This window comes from Zingiber officinale, chromosome 1A (assembly GCF_018446385.1).
Source record: "Zingiber officinale cultivar Zhangliang chromosome 1A, Zo_v1.1, whole genome shotgun sequence".
Lineage (NCBI taxonomy): Eukaryota > Viridiplantae > Streptophyta > Magnoliopsida > Zingiberales > Zingiberaceae > Zingiber > Zingiber officinale.
Genome location: NC_055987.1, coordinates 67,571,216 through 67,587,802, shown reverse-complemented (window position 1 = coordinate 67,587,802; position 16,587 = coordinate 67,571,216). Strand labels below are relative to the sequence as shown.

The window sequence follows — 16,587 nt, the reverse complement described above, 5'->3', positions numbered from 1 at the left end:
AATATGAAGCTGATCCCTGGACATATGATGAAGCACTCCCAGATAAAGATTCAGCATCTTGGCAAAATGCAATGAACTCTGAAATAGAATCTATGTATTCTAATCAGGTATGGGAGCTTGTAGAACCACCAAATGGTGTAAAAGTCATTAGATGTAAATGGGTCTACAAAAGAAAAAGAGGGATAGACGGGAAGGTGGAAACCTTCAAAGCAAGGCTTGTTGCAAAAGGGTATACTCAGAAAGAGAGAATCGATTATGAGGAAACCTTTTCACCGATGGTCATGCTCAAGTCTATTCGGATTCTTTTATCTATTGCTACTCATATAGATTATGAGGTTTGGAAAATGGATGTCAAGACAGCTTTCCTTAATGGAAGTCTTGAAGAAAACATTTATATGAAGCAACCAGAGGGATTCATTGCAAAGGGCAAAGAGCATCTTGTATGCAAGCTCAATCAGTCCATCTATGGACTGAAGCAAGATTCGAGATCTTGAAACATCTGGTTTGATGAAGTGATCCAGTCTTATGGATTCATTCAGTGTCCGGATGAGTCTTGTGTATACAAGAAAATTGACAGAAATGTGGTGGTATTTCTTGTACTATATGTAGATGACATTTTGCTCATTGGCAACAATGTCAAAGTGTTGTCAGATGTAAGGGTATGGTTGTCCAAGAAATTCGATATGAAGGACTTGGGAGAATGTGGATATATTCTTGGGATCAAAGTAATAAGGGATCGCAAGAAAAGAATGTTGTGCTTATCCCAAGCTTCATACATCGATACTATCATAGCTCATTTTAGCATGCAAAACTCCAAGAAAGGTTTTCTACCTTTTCGGTATGGAGTATCTTTATCTAAAGAGATGTGTCCTAAAATATCAAAGGAGATAGAGGAGATGAATGTAGTTCCTTATGCTTCGGCTGTAGGAAGCCTAATGTATGCAATGCTATGTACGAAATCGGATATCTGTTTTACCGTATGCATGGTTAGCAGATATCAAAGTAACCCAGGACAGGGACATTGGACTGTCGTAAAGCATATATTAAAGTATCTGTGAAGGATTAGAGATTATATACTAGTTTACCATGCAGATGATTTGCTCCCTATGGGTTACACAAATTCGGACTTCCAATCAGATAGGGACAGTAGTAAGTCAACCTCGGGGTATGTGTTTACTTTGGGAGATGGGGAGCCATAGCATGGAGGAGTGTTAAGCATAAATGCATTTCTGACTCCACCATGGAAATCGAGTTTGTGGCAGCCTCTGAGGCAACCAAAGAAGCTGTATGGCTCAGAAACTTCTTGATGGACTTAGATGTGATTCTTGGTTTGCCTAAAATTATCACAATTTATTGTGATAATAGTGGTATAATAGCAAACTCAAAGGAATCATCAGCCCATAAGGCAAGTAAACACATTGAGCATAAGTACCACCTGATACGAGACATTGTAAAGCGAGGAGAATTTGTTGTCACCAAGAATGCATCAGCAGATAACCTGGCAGATCCTTTCACTAAGGCCCTTCCGGCGAGATATTTTGATGGGCATGTTGAAGGGATGGGAATCAGATGTATGACAGCATATATGACAGCATAATCTTTTAGTATAAGTGGGAGATTATTAGGATGTATACTAAAAGCCTAGCTTTTTGTATGAACATTTATATTTTGAAATGAGAATCACTTTGGTCGAATGTTGCATTTTATATGTTAATGTAGTTGTCCATTTAATTTATATTGTAGATAACATGGTGTGTGGTGCCACATAGAAGATCATGTTATCAATTCCTTATAAATTATAAATAGTAGCTCACGACCGAGATGGATAGGGACAAACCATTCGAACGGTTGTAGCGTAATTTGGTATATGTCTGTCTTGACTATAAAATTACACTAGTACATTTTGTGTGTATTGAGCAGGACCATTTGAGGTTGTTCGATTTATAATGACTACATAAAAGAATAGAACCTCTGTTATTATGGATGTGTATTCTCTTAATCCCGATATAATATCAAACACGTATACTTAGTATTTGTTTCTTTGACTTATCAATGAGTGAAATTTATTCGTTAAATTAATAGGCCCAATGAGTTGGGAGATAGTACCATTTATATGGTGTGTTGTTGATTATAAAAGGAAATTGTGTCCTATTTATTTAGGTTGATGATATCCCTTTAAGGAGCTCATAAGAATTATCATGTAAACCCTGCAGGTGGACTTAGTCCAACATGATAATAAGGTTGAGTGGTACTACTCTTAGACTAGATGTTAATTAAGTGAGTTGTCAATAACTCATTTAATTAACGGACATATGATATCTTAAACACAGGGAGACTAACGCACTCATGATAAGTAGGAGCTCATATTATAATATGGGATTGGTGCGGTAGTTCAATAATAACTCTTTAGTGGTATGAGTTATTTATGAACTTGAGTTGGGCGTTCGAATTGAACACAGGAAACTCAAGTCCATTAGGAGGTAAAAACCAATTCCTCCTCTCAGTCCCTGTTGTAGCCTCTATAAAGCCTCGCATTCATCCATTTTGGTTTTGCTTCCTACCCAAGAAAGTGGTCGGCCACATCCTTGCTTGGTGCCCAAGTAAGGGGCTGACCAAGCCTTGCTTCCTACCCAAGAAAGGGGTCGGCCACATCCTTGCTTGGTGACCAAGCATGGGGTCAGCCAAGCCTTGCTTATTGCCCAAGCATAAGGTCGCCCAAGCCTTGCTTATTGCCCAAGCATAAGGTCGGCCAAGCCTTGGTGCCCAAGCAAGGGATTGGCCACAATAAAAGAAAAAAAAGAGTTATAAAAAGGGAGATTTTTTCTCTCAACAGAATTCTAAGAAATCTATTACTTTTTCTCCTTTTTTATCTGGCACAAAGGGTTATAAAAGGAGAGGAGGTTGTGCCACAACAATCAATCAATTAAGAAGTGATAAGTTTTTCTCCACAACTAAAAAACCCTCTCCTTTCCCTTAAGGTCGACGCCCTATCCTTTTCTTCATCCCTTTCTTCCCTCTAGGGCTGGCGCCCCACTTCCTTTTCTTCTTCCCTTTCTTCCTTCTAGGGTCGGCGCCCCATCTTCTCTTGGTGGCCGGAGCTTGGAGGAAAAGAAAATGAAGAGACGAAGCACCTTGGTGGCCGGCAGTTTGGAGGAGAAGAAGAAGAAGGAGGCGTCCCTTTTCTTTGCATCTTTTGGTGGTAGGCGGCTTGGAAATAAAAAGGGTTCGGGTATTTTTGTCTTGGTAGATCGTCGCCCACACGACATCCAAGAAGAGGAGAGGAATACGGCATAAGATCAAGAGGTCTTTATCTACGAAGAAAGGTGCAACTAGTTATTTATTCCGCAACGCAACTAGTTTTGTTTTCTTTGTATGGATCCTGAAATACCAACACAAGAGGCGAGTGATTTGTGTTTCGACTTTGTGTTTCGATTTTGTGTATCGATTTTGTATTTCGATCATGTGCTTCGATTGTGGTCTCTGTAGTTAAACCTAAGGTTACTGTAAGGAGCTTAAATATTCAATTTCTTTGAAAGGCTTTGTCTAAGAAGTGGTGGATGATCCAATAACTAAGAAGGCCGAATGTCTTGCCAACAACTTGGAAGTCAATCCTTGAAATAGATATTTAATTAACTTCTGTAATATGGTTTAACTTTTGAAGAACACATGAGTTAAACTTGGATTAACAATGTTAAGTTTCGTTTGCAATCCAAGTTCAACTTCTGAAAAGCACATGGGTTGCTAGGAAAAGTTCTATGCTTGTATAAATTTTTTTTACAAGGGAAACAAAACGAAATTCCAAGTAGCACCCAACAAGACTAGCACGGGTTATACTCCTTGGTTCATCAAGCAGTTATTTTCTCAGTAGCTTAGGATATCAAGAGTTAAACGTGGATACTAGTTATGGTAAATAGTTTATTGACGTGACTTGATGTAAGACTTCATATGGTTATCTACATATATGGATATGTCTGTGAAGCTCTTACTGTAGCTCGAGTGCAAATTTCCTTCGACTTGAGGTATACAAGTCATCTTGGTCATGGAGACTTATTATTTGGCATCTTAAGCAAACATCTCATCGAGATGTGGACTTGAGATTATTAGGTATAAGTTGAAGTATCCGAAAGTGTTTGGATAGCCCAAAGAGGATTCACCGCTCCTTGCGATGAGACGTATACCCTATGACCACTCGTTAGAATTATTACTCAAAGTCTTTGGCAAAGCATCACATGTTAAGAGTACGAGACTCTTAGACACATATACGAGTAATTTGAATTTGCAGAATGAGAAAGTATTACTTGGGTTAGGTGTGACGTAGTTAGTCTAGTGGGGATTGACACATAAACCATATCCTAAACCAAGTGGGTATAAGACAAGTGAAAGGAACACGGCATGACTCATTGTAGCTGTAGAAGGGTTCAGAATTAATTCTTAAATCAACTATGATTTTTTGGCTAATTGAGGATCATGATGTACTACTAGGTTTCACTCATGATCGTTCCATAGTTAAGTAGTTAATTATGGACGGACAAAATAAACTAAGAACCATTGGGTCACACGCACTAAGAGTCACTAAAAAACATAAAACAAGTTAAAGAATAAGATTCTTAAATCAAGAGATAAATATTTGGTTAGACTATACATAACACAAATATAGAAATATTTATCAAAATGGAAGCACAGATGAGTCACATCTCTTACAGAAAAGTTAGACCATATTTGGATTAGTCATGAACCAACTTGGTTTAGTTGTGAACTAAACCAAGGGGTTAATGGGCTAATTTTCGATTAAGGGATAATGAGTTGAATTTGGACTTTCTAATCCAACTCATTAATAAGGGCTATATATTGATATGGTTAAGAGAGAAACAAACATCAATTCATTATTTGGTTCATTGGGTTTTTGGAAACCAAATCTTCCTCTTCCCTTCTCTCCTCTCTTTCTCCCGTCGCTTCTCTCCTTGTTGCTGTGACCACCAAACAAGGAAGAGAACTTGTTTGCTTCCTCTTCTTCCTCTTGATCCCTCTACATCGCTTGTAGCTAGTAACTTTCGAAGGAGAGACTTGTACTCACAGAGTTGTCTTCAAAAGTTCAGTGTGGATACGAATAGAGGCAAGGTTTGACAATATCGCTATGGTTGATACCCTTCTCGTTACAGGTCATCCATAAGGTATACCTAGAATAATTGTTATTTGTTTTCATTTTGTTTTATAATTTTGTCCAGTGCGATTGTATCCTGCATGCTGTGGTATGTGTGTTGTAATAATTTAGATTTATTTTCGTTTTATTTTTCCGCTATGCATGTTTACGAAATGTATTTTAACACACACTTCATCAGGCATATCCCAATATTACAATAGGTCATTCTAATGAACTAGTTACCATAACAAGCATCCACATTTAACTCTCGACGTCCCAATTGTTGGGATGTATACTATAAGCCTAGCTTTTATATGAATATCTATTTAGAAATATTTTGAAATGATAATCACTTTGGTCAAATGTCTACATTTTATATTTATATATATGTCAATGCAGTTGTCCATTTAATTTATATCGTAGATAACATTGTGTGTGGTGCCACACAGAAGATCATGTTATCGGTTCCTTATAAATTATAAATAGTAGCTCACAACCAAGATGGATTGGGATAAACCATTGGAATGATTGTAGTATAATTTGGTATTAGTCTGTCTTGACTATAAAATTACACTAGTACACTATGTGTGTATTGAGTAGGACCGTTTGAGGTTGTTCGATTTGTACTGACTATATAAAAGAACAAAACCTCTGTTATTATGGATGTGCGTTCTCTTAATCCCTATATAATAATAAGCACGTATACTTAGTATTTATTTCTTTAACTTATCAATAGGTGAGATTTATTCGTTAAATCAATAAACCTGATAAGTTGGGAGATAGTACTATGTATATAGGGTGTTGTTGATTATAGAAGGAATCTATGTCCTAATTATTTAGGTTGATGATGTCCCCTTGAGGAGCTCATAAGGATTATCATGTAAACCCTGCAGGTGGACTTAGTCCGGCATGATAATAAAGTTGAGTGGTACTACTCTTGGAATTAGATGTTAATTAATTGAGTTGTCAGTAACTCATTTAATTAACGGACATATGATATCTTAAACACGGGGAGTTTAACACACTCATAATAAAAAGGAGCACATATTGTAATATGGGATTGGTGCGTTAGTTCAATAATAACTCTTTAGTGGTATGAGTTATTATTGATGGACTTGAGTTGGGTGTTCGGGACGAACACGGGAAACCCAAGCCCATCGGAAGACCTAAACCAATTCCTCCTCTAGGTCCCTGTTGTAGCCTCTATATATAAAGTCTCGCATCCACTCATCCATAACCGGGTTTGGTTTAACTTAACTTGGTTTAATTTAACTTAACTTGGTTTGATTTAACATAGTTTGTTTAGATTTTTCTAAATAAAATTTTGTTAATTTTTCTTTCCTTGTAACCGACGACAAGTCTATAAAAAGAAGTAGGATGTGGCCCCTAAAACCTAACTTTCTAATTATCCACAATCTTCTTCTCTCCTTGTGGCCGGTGGCCCCTCTTCCACCTAGGGTTGGCGCCACATCCACCTCTTCTTCTCCTTGTGGTCGGCACCACCTTCAACCCCACCTAGGGTCGGCGCCACCTCCACCAAGGGTCGCTCCTTTCTCACCTTGCAAGGGTCGCCCCCTTTCCTCTCCTAGTTAGGGCCGGCAGCACTTCTTCTTCTTGGTGGCCGGCGACTTGACGAAAAGGAAGAAGAGGAACGCAAGGAAGAAGAGGAAGGAGAGGAAGAAGAAGAAGATTAGAAGGCACCCCATCCTAGAGACTCTTTTTTGTGGCCGACGGTTTTAGAAGAGAAGAGAAGGAGGGTGATTTTGTTCTTGGTAGATCGTCGCTCACACGACGTCCAAGAAGAGGAGAGAAATACGATAGAAGATCAAGAGGTCTTTAGCTACAAAGAAAATGTACAACTAGTTCTTTAATTGCGCTGCGTATCTAGTTTCATTTTTCTTTGTATCAATTTTGTGTATCAATTTTGAATACCAACACAAGAGGCCAGCGATCTTATATTTGGATCAAGGTGTGCTTTGATCATTCAAGAACTTGCTTGATTGATCGAACATATCTTTGATCGAACATGCGAGTTGCTAGGAAGAGTTCTGTTCTTGTACAATTTTTTTTGTACAAGGAAATTAAAATAGAACATAATTCCAGCGTCCTTCACCAATGTCTTCAGTCAGTGAGGAACAACCACTTAGTTAGACCAAAGAGTATAATTCGTGCTAGTCTCATAGAATTGTTAATGTTTGAACACATCAATTCGATGACTAGGGAAGATTTCAACGCATTCATAATTACACATGTAGATATACTAACTAGTTATGATCCAATCATAAATTTTCTCATGCTTGAATCATATTGTGAACATTCAATAAATGAGTTTAAGATCCAATCATGTGGCAAAAGGCGATTCGCTCGCCCCCAGCGCCCCCGCCAACCCGTCCCTAGGCCAACACGGAGGAGGTAAATCACGGGTGGCTACTAGCCATTAGTGCAAATGACCAAGACATGGGGGAGGTTATGCTCGATCACGCCGAGTTTCGACCCCAAGACCTCATGTGGCAACACCCTATGCTTTAACCATCGCACCGTCCCGAGGGAACTATTTAAGATCCAATCAAATACATTTAGAATGTGTACTCAAATAGTAAATATTTATTTATCAAATAAATAGTATAAATCATAAAGAATGGCACATCAAATATAACTACCCAGAGCTCAAGAAGGAAAAAGACAATGGGTCAAGGTAAACCAAGCACAAGAATCTCAAGACTACATAGGATGAAAGTTATCAGAATCTGAGATAGAAGTTTACGCTGGACTAGTATTGATGGCGAGTCAAGAAGAATCATGTAACTCAGAAGCAAGCATCGATGAAAGGGAAGTCACATCAAAAGACAACAATGACGAAGGGGGGAATCTAGCTTTAAATCTGATATGATAAGTGTGATATGTCTTCTACCTCTTGATCAATTATATTCATGTATAAAATCTACGTCTAAGGCTTTATATAAACTTAAATCAAAAAATGAAAAATTTAGAATTAAGAGTAACCTTATCAAAATCTTGTCACTTAGAAAATTTTGACAAATTAAAAGTTGAAAATGAAAACTTAAAGGAACAAATAGAAAAATTAGAAAAGGATAATTTATGCCCACACATTCAAAATTCTAGGAACCATCAAGGGCTAAATTGATATTTTAAATATCACAAGGTCAAATTAGAAAAGTAACAAGAAAATTTTTAATCAATTCAGTAGATAAGAATATATATTGAATTTCTAAATTATGTTTAGGTTAAATCTTTATGGATGTTTTGATTTTAATTTGTATTAATATTTTCTTCTCTTTGCATACATAAAATGATCTAAATTTTTAAATAAATTATCTTGTATCCTTTCTATTTGAAATTAATTAAATTTTAATTTTTTCCGTGAAAAAAAAAGAATTTATTACTTAAAAGTAAGAAAATATTTGAGAATTTTTTTACAATTAAATATTTTTTTATAAATTTCTTAATAAAAATTATATTATAATATTTAAAAAGGTTTCATGGGTTATCTTTATAAAAAATTATGATACATTCTTGTAAATTTCTGTTACAAGAAAATTATTCAATATTTTTTATCGGTTAGCTAATTTATTTTAAATTATTTATTGAAAATAATATTCTTATAATTAAAAATTATCTAGACATTATTTTTTATCGGTTAGCTAATTTATTTTAAATTATTTACTGAAAATAATATTCTTATAATTAAAAATTATCTAGACATTATTTTAAAAACTTTTAATTTTTCTCTAGATAAACATTGGATCTTCTATATTTAGAAAATTTATCATGATTTTTAGATATCAATTTTTATTTTTAACTATTTAATTATAAAAATTAATATCTCTAATTAATTAATTTGATCAAAATAAATATTTATTTATCGTCAAATTTTTTATTTTGACTTTTCTATTTCTCATTGACCATAGAAAAATTTTAAATATTTTTTAAAATTTATAAACTATTTTAAAATTATTTTTTCCAAAACTAGTTATTTTTAACTTTTGGAAATTTGAATAGTCACAATTCATCTTTGACAAAGTGTTGCATCTCTAAAATGTCCCAAGATCGATATATACATATATTTATACTTATACCCTCCTCTAAATACTCTACATTAAAAATCCCTGCTAAGAAAGACAATCATTTCAAACATACCAAATATGATAAAACCATAGAAGACAACTTGTTACAATTAAGTGATCATGTCATCCAACTGTCTTATCAAAGTGCGAGAATTTTGAGCAGGAGATCAATTGTTAGGGTCAACTCTTGGGTTAGCTTGGGCTTTAGAGACAACTGATAATCTTGAGTTACCTACTATTGCTAAGTGTCATCATCATTCATCTTCAAACATGGGCAACTTAATTTGCGTTTCCAGGAGTATAATCAAGCTGGAAAATATTACATCTATTTGCATTTACGAGTAGTTAAATCATGGAGACATTACACGAGCCACAAAAAGTAAACAGTAACTTCCGTGTTTTGCAACGAAATTTGACCTCATTACATCTATAACACTTTTTAAGTTTTATTCAATAACAGGACTCTGTTTAAGAGCAATTGAACTACCACAAACATGTAATCATCCTACAAGGGACAGATGTTCAGATAGAATAACATACACTAAGTAGCAAACTGATGGTAACGAAATCCAAGATAATTGTTTATCATCACAACAAAGTGATGCACCTGGCCATGGGAAGAGGCATATGTTGCTGATGAATTCCGATATTTCTGGATAGGATGTACTGATAACCTGTCTACTACAGCCGAGCATTGTCTTGAATGGAAGGGGCACCCTGCCAAAAAATATTGTCATTTAATCAAAACCTAGCTGTAACTGACAACAACATTAACAGGCGCACGTCCTAATATCTTGGATAGACAACATGTTACCCTCTGTTGAGTTCTATATAAGTTGACACCATTAGCAATATTCAGTTCATTTTAATATCTTTTAGGCGTTCAGCAGTTAGTTTTAGGATCATTGTAAATCCTCCTATCTCTTAACTATAGTTTAATCAATTTGTCTAATCATCTTTCTTTCGTGACAAAAACTTGGGCCATCCATTATTTGCAGAGAACTCACTTTTCCCAAAAAAATATCATTCAATTAAAACCAAGCTCTAAGAACAATAACAAGGTTCATATCCTAATTATTTTGAATTAACTGTATCTAATATCCCCAATATCTAGCTCCCTTGTTAAATCTCTTTTACCAAATTTTTTTTATGGTTATTTACTTTAATGCGCCTTTATGTTTAATTAATTCAACTAACTAATTCAGTTGTTGTACATGTTCATAACTTCTTCCATGTTATCCGCATAAAACTCCATTACAGTAAGCTGGAACTGAACATACAGAGTGGGGTGAATGTATGAATCTCACCAAGGAAATGCCTTTGGCCGCCCTTTCTGCAAGGTAAGAGCAAGGCTTGAAGAAATCACCATATATCTTCGACCATGAATCCAGTCTTTCAAAGATGTATTTTGCTCCAAGAGAGTCGGCCCAAAACATTACACCACCCCTGGTTTTTGGTTCATCATGAGAAAGCCAAACAAATTAGGAAATAAGAAGATACTTCCCTAATAATGACTACTATATTACATATAACTAAAAAAAGATAGACTACAAAATACTCAGGAATTCTCAATTCTAGTAAAGCCACATCACTAGCAACATGTTATTGCAATTGAACAAATAGAAACTAAAATCTTATTATAATTTCACCCCGAACCCAAACAATTATCTAATTATTTGTTCATTAAATATGGCAATTCTTTAATTATTTTATCCTTAACAAATCTTAAATAAATAATTCTAAGTTAATATAAAAAATAATAAATTTAAAGAAAATAAAAAAAATAAAATTATAAATATGAATTAGTAAAAATCTGCATATATATTGCACAAAGACGTAATATTTTGATAATTTTAAATTTATGAAATAGGAATCAATTTTAAATAATAAATTTGTAAGGTAAACAAATATTTTGTATATATTGGTCTGATGATTTATTAAAAACCTAGTGGAATTACATATTATATTACATGCTTATCCTTGAATAATAATATTGATAAGAATTTCAAAGTTAAGATTATAAATTAATATTGAGGGCTAAACTTTAAATTATGACATTTTGTAAAATTTAATTAATTAAAATAAATGTGACTATTCTAATTGTATGTTTTAATTAATAATGAATTAATAGTTAATTATAATCGTCATGATATTATAAAATTTTGAATATCTATAATATGACAATTTTAAATTTGTAAACTGAAAACCAGTTCTACAATAATGCAAAAATGAACCTGTAAGGAGGGAAACCCATGCCCATGATAGAAGCAATGTCAAGGTCAGATGCCTTGACAGCAATTCCCTCGTCAAGGACCCGGCAGGCTTCATTGACCACTGGGAGGAAAACCATTTCCACTATATCTTTGTCTGATAACTTGATCAACTGCAGATTAACAAATCAACATGGAGATCAAAAAGAATCACAAATGAAACATGATATAATTGTCAAAAGGAAACAGAGCATCTTGGATTGGTACTAGAAGTGGCATGTGTCCGGTTTATGTATGAAAGCATAACCAGTATACATTTGAATATATTTCTCAAAGTATATGATAAAAATCATGTTTGAAAAGCAACGACGGTATGGATTATGGAAGCTGTTAAGACCATGGTCTAATGTGACAAAAATGTGCCATTTGAAGTTGTTCCGGTCCGAAAGTCAAAGAGACGGATGTTGGAGATGTGGCGCTCCTACTTGACCGCTAGCTGACTCCTCTTGGATTTACAACCACAGACTACATCAGTGCCAAGCCAAGAAAGAGGCCGATGGCCTCCGACGCTCAAGTCAATCTCCGGCGAAGCAAGAAGAACTGTAGTGCAACAGTAGAAATCGCGTGTCCAGCATACCTCCGCCGATGCTTGGACTCCGTTTATATAGAGCTCCGGAAGCGTGCGTGCGCGCTTTGAGGCGAACACGCCTCTCGAAGTTTTTCCTGAAAAGACATGCTAGTAAAGTGTCCTGACACAGTACCTTAACGGGCCGAGCATATCTCTGAAGTGACTGTGGAAGCTTCCGTCATACGATCTTTTGCCTAACCATGCTCGACGGTCGGAACTCTGTTGTCCCAACGCTATCGGCTATCGCACCGATCGGGATAGTCGCTCGGCTGAAAGTCCATTACCCAAGTGTCGTCTGTGGTCGGGCTGAGCGAAATAGTTGCTCGACCGGAGCATCCCACCGTCCACTGCTCCATTGTTGGGCCGAGCAAGATAGCCGCTCGACTGGCAATCTACTATCCGCGTGCTCAGCTTATGTCAAGTCCGCTGCTAGGCCGAGGGGAAGAGCCGCTCGGTCTGCTTCTGCGCGTCCCTTGAGCGTCGGTTTGATTACTTCGTGTCGAAGGCGATGGGTCAGTGTTTAATCCCCGGTCAGTGTATGATACGCCCGACCGGCCAACACCGTTAATCCGTTGACCATCTTGACTTTGACCCGCTTTGACCTCCACCGTGGCAGCGGGACGGGGCCCCTCATCATTACCGCATCACAAGCCTCCCCTTCAAGTCTAGCTGAAGGAGGCTACAAGTCCGACTGACTGGACAAAGTTATCTTGCGAAGATTTCTTCCCGATCGACTGTTGACTCCCAATGGACTCCGCTCGGACCAACGTGAATTGGTGACCTGTCGCGCAGCCATTCTTGCTAGTTGGTTTGTTGAATATTGTTGATCGGCCTTAGGTCTGATCCCTTAAGTCGATCAGTACAACAAGCACTTGTACTCGGAAAATATTTCTCGGGCTTCTCTGGGTGAGTGTGATCCGGCTGACGTCATCTGAATTTTTAGGAAATCGTGCAGATCTCGACACATTAAAGTCGAGCGCGCCCCATGCCTTCATTAAATGCCGACCTGTGGCAAAGCGTCACATGTCACGCCCCCGGCTGCCGCACGCCTGATGCGACAAGGCACTGATGTGACACTTGACGGTTTGAATTCAACGGTCCGATCTTCGCCAGGATTTTGTGACCTAGATCGAACGACTCCGATCGGTCGGGCCTGGGGCTTATAAGCCCGTCGCATCGCCACCTCCTCTAAGCGTCCGTCTTCCTCAAGTGCTCCCAGCGACCTTCGTGTTCTGCTTCTGTGCGATTTGCTCCGACGATCCTCCGCGCTCCTTCCTCGACCACCCTCTCCCATTAAGCTTTCTCCCTAAGTGAGTCTGCTTTTGAACTCTCCGGCCTTTCTTCCTATTCCGGCGACTATCCAGTGGCCTTTTTTCCTCTTTCGACCGCATTTCTCCCTTCGATTTCTTTTTTTCGTCTATTTTTGTGATGGGCGGCTCTTCACAACTGTCGGCCTGTATCCCTGGACTCTGGTATTCATCCAGGGAGTCTAGGTTCGATGGAGGCGACACTGAGAGCCTGGGAAATGCCTTCGAAATCCCATCCGATCATGAGATAGTTTTGCCTTCCCCTTCCGACCGGCTGAATTCCCCGCCAACCGGCTGCGTCTGTCTATTCAGGGATCACTTCACCGTCGATCTATGGTTCCCTATCCACCCCTTCATTTCCGCAATTTGTAAATTCTTTCGCATTTCCCTCCCTCAGCTCGTGTCGAACTCCTTTCGCTTGCTGTGCGACGTTGTTGTCTTGTTCCGTCTGCAGGGCATCCCTTTTACTCCCCGGGTCTTCCACTATTCCTATTATTCTAAGTAATCCGAGCCAAGGACTTTCCTTTTCCAATCCCGGGTCGGTTTAGTGTTTTTTGATAAGATGTCGTCCTCCAATAAACATCGGAGAGAATACTTCTTTTTTATGTGTCTTCCCGAGCGGCCAGACTTCCCAACCCACTGGCAACTCGAAGTGGCGTCGCAGTCAGCTCTAAAAAGCTACAAGAGCCGACCGGACTACCTGCATGCTGCTTCCATGTTGGCCGGTCAGAAGTACAACATCCACAAGTTGCTACTTGAGGGTGTCCTGTACATCTTCGATCTCAATCCGATCCGCACCCGGCTTTCGACCAGCCTAGGTATGCTACTACTTTACTCTTTTCCTTTGATGCTGATTGATTTCTCTTCCTCTTTTGCATCCCAAGTCATGTTGCGCGCGCGTCTAGCCGGCAAGGCGAAACTCAAAGATGTCGTGATCAACACGGCAGCTGTCGAAGAACTGGCGAGCTGCGGCCTACATCTGGTCGGCTCCCATGAAGAACCCCATGATGAGAACGGTGCGACGCCCATCTTGGTGAGCGGAGTCGAGGCCAGCCATGCGTCGAGCGAAGGAGAGGGAATGGGATCACAGCCCCCACTCGCACGGCGCCTGCTCATCCTGATGGAAGAGTCATTGGACTCGGCCTCATCCGATGTACCACTGAATAGGCGCAAGAAGCGTCGAGCGAAGCTTTCATCCCGCTCCGCTACTTCGGGTGCGTAGTTTGCCGAGCGGGTCGGAACCTCGACCCTAGTTCCGCTTCAAGAAAAGGTAGCGGCCTGCTCGTCTGATCTGACCGGACGCCCTCTCTCGCCGAGCTGCCTCAGGGGACCGTCGTCGCGCCGCCAGTGGCGTTCCTGCCACCACCTTCGAAGCCTTCGAAGGTCCATAAGTCCGACATCCATCCTGCTTCCGTTTCCGATCCCTCCGGCCGAGCGACCTCGACACAATCGGCCCCAACCGACCGGCGACACATCACGGCGATCCTCCACCTGCCGACCTAAGAATATAGCTAGCCGAGCGTCGCGTCTCGAGCCCCCGAGCACCAGATCATCATTTAGGAGCCGCTCGCTAAGGTATGGGAGGACGCGCGAGCTCGTATGGTGATGATGCCTTCGGGCGCGCTTGCAAATAGCCACACCTAAATGTCCACTAGAGTAAGTATTTCAATATAAATTCATAATTTATCTCCGATCGACGTTAACCTTTATCTGTCCGCAATATTGGGTGGAGAGCCTGGCCATGTGCCAACGGCTCGCCTTTTTGGAGGACGAGGTGGCCAAACTGAAGGCCGATTTGGAGAAGAGCACCAAGCTTTTGGAAGCCAAGCGGAGAAAATCCGCAGATCAGGAGGTGATGCTAGCTCGGCTCAACAAACAGGTCAGCACATTTGACAAGAAGATAGAGTCGGCCAATGTAAGAAAGCAACGGGCTATCGACGACCTTGAACTGAAGAAGAAGGAGGCTCGGGCTTTTGCCCAGAAGCTCAAGGAGCTCGAAGACTTCTTGGCTGTCGAGCGAAACAACCGCTCGGCCGAAGAAAAGTCCCTCCGCAACCAAATTGCCTCCAAGGATGTCGCGCTAGCCACCGCCAAGGATAAGCTGGAGGCTTCCCGAATGGCTCTGACGACTTACCAAGAAGCCGAGTCAAGTAGGTTTGAGGTTCGGAAGCAAGCCTACATCCGCTCAGACGCGTTCAATGACAAAGTCGTCGATCGAGCTCTTCGACTTTTTGACCTCGCAATCGATGGGGCGCTCCACCAACTCAAGGAAGGCGACCACATTCCCACTGATCTGACAGGCAATGTCATCAGTCAGGACAAGATGACCGAGTCGCTGCCTGACGACGCCCTAGACTACCTCGAGTGAGGTTGAGGGCTCTAATTTTGTACTCTCCCCTGTAAATTTTGCAGTATTAATGCATGCTTGCCCGTTCGGCTAAGATTTTATTTGTTCTTCCGCTCTCACTCGTATCGTGGCCCTATAATTCCTCCGATCGGCAATGGTTTGTATGCGCGTCCGCTCAATTCGTTTTGCTTTCCAAGTTGCACGAATTTTCAAGTATTTTGGTACATACTCCAGAACGGGTCATTTATCTGAAGTTTTGGGAGCTTTTTTGGGCAACCCCTATTCACCGTCAGTCGTGCGACAGCCTACGCAGACTTGGGTCTAACGTCGCTATTCGATGATTTGATGAAATCCCGGGTTTAACGTCGCCGCTCAATGATTTGATGAAATCACGGGTTTAACGTCGTCGCTCAACAGTTTAAAGTCGTCGCTCGACCATTGATGGAGACAAGGGTTTAAGGTCGTCGCTCGACCGTCGGTGAAGACGAGGGTTTAAGGTCATCGTTCGATCGTTGGTGGAGACGAGAGTTTAAGGTCGCCGCTCGACCGTTGATGGAGACACGTGTTTAACGTCGCCACTCAATGATTTGAAGTAGACTCGCGTTTAACGTCGCCGCTCGACGATTTGTTGTAGACTTGCGTTTAAGGTCGCTGCTCGACCGCTGATATAAACTCATACACCCGGATTTAAGGTCGTGACTCGACTGTTGGTGAAGACGAGGGTTTAAGGTCGCTGCTCGACCGTCGATAGAGACAAGGGTTTAAGGTCGTCGCTCGACTATTAATGGAGACACACGTTTAACGTCGTCGCTCGACGATTTGTTATAGACTTGCGTTTAAGGTCGCTGCTCAACCGCTGATATAAACTTG

General features: G+C 39.8%; 1 protein-coding gene across 1 annotated transcript in view; it reads right to left on the bottom strand.

The window, feature by feature from the left end:
• Positions 1 to 9,605: 9,605 nt before the first annotated feature.
• The window catches only part of LOC122025909 (peroxisomal fatty acid beta-oxidation multifunctional protein MFP2-like), a 36,960-nt gene continuing 29,978 nt past the window's right edge, over positions 9,606 to 16,587 (bottom strand). The window contains exons 6-8 of the mRNA XM_042584697.1: positions 11,460 to 11,608; positions 10,533 to 10,671; positions 9,606 to 9,942 (exon numbers count right to left, since the gene is read on the bottom strand). Of these exons, the coding sequence (XP_042440631.1) occupies positions 9,907 to 9,942; positions 10,533 to 10,671; positions 11,460 to 11,608 (324 nt within the window). The 3' untranslated portion in view covers positions 9,606 to 9,906. The remainder of the gene's footprint in view (positions 9,943 to 10,532; positions 10,672 to 11,459; positions 11,609 to 16,587) is intronic.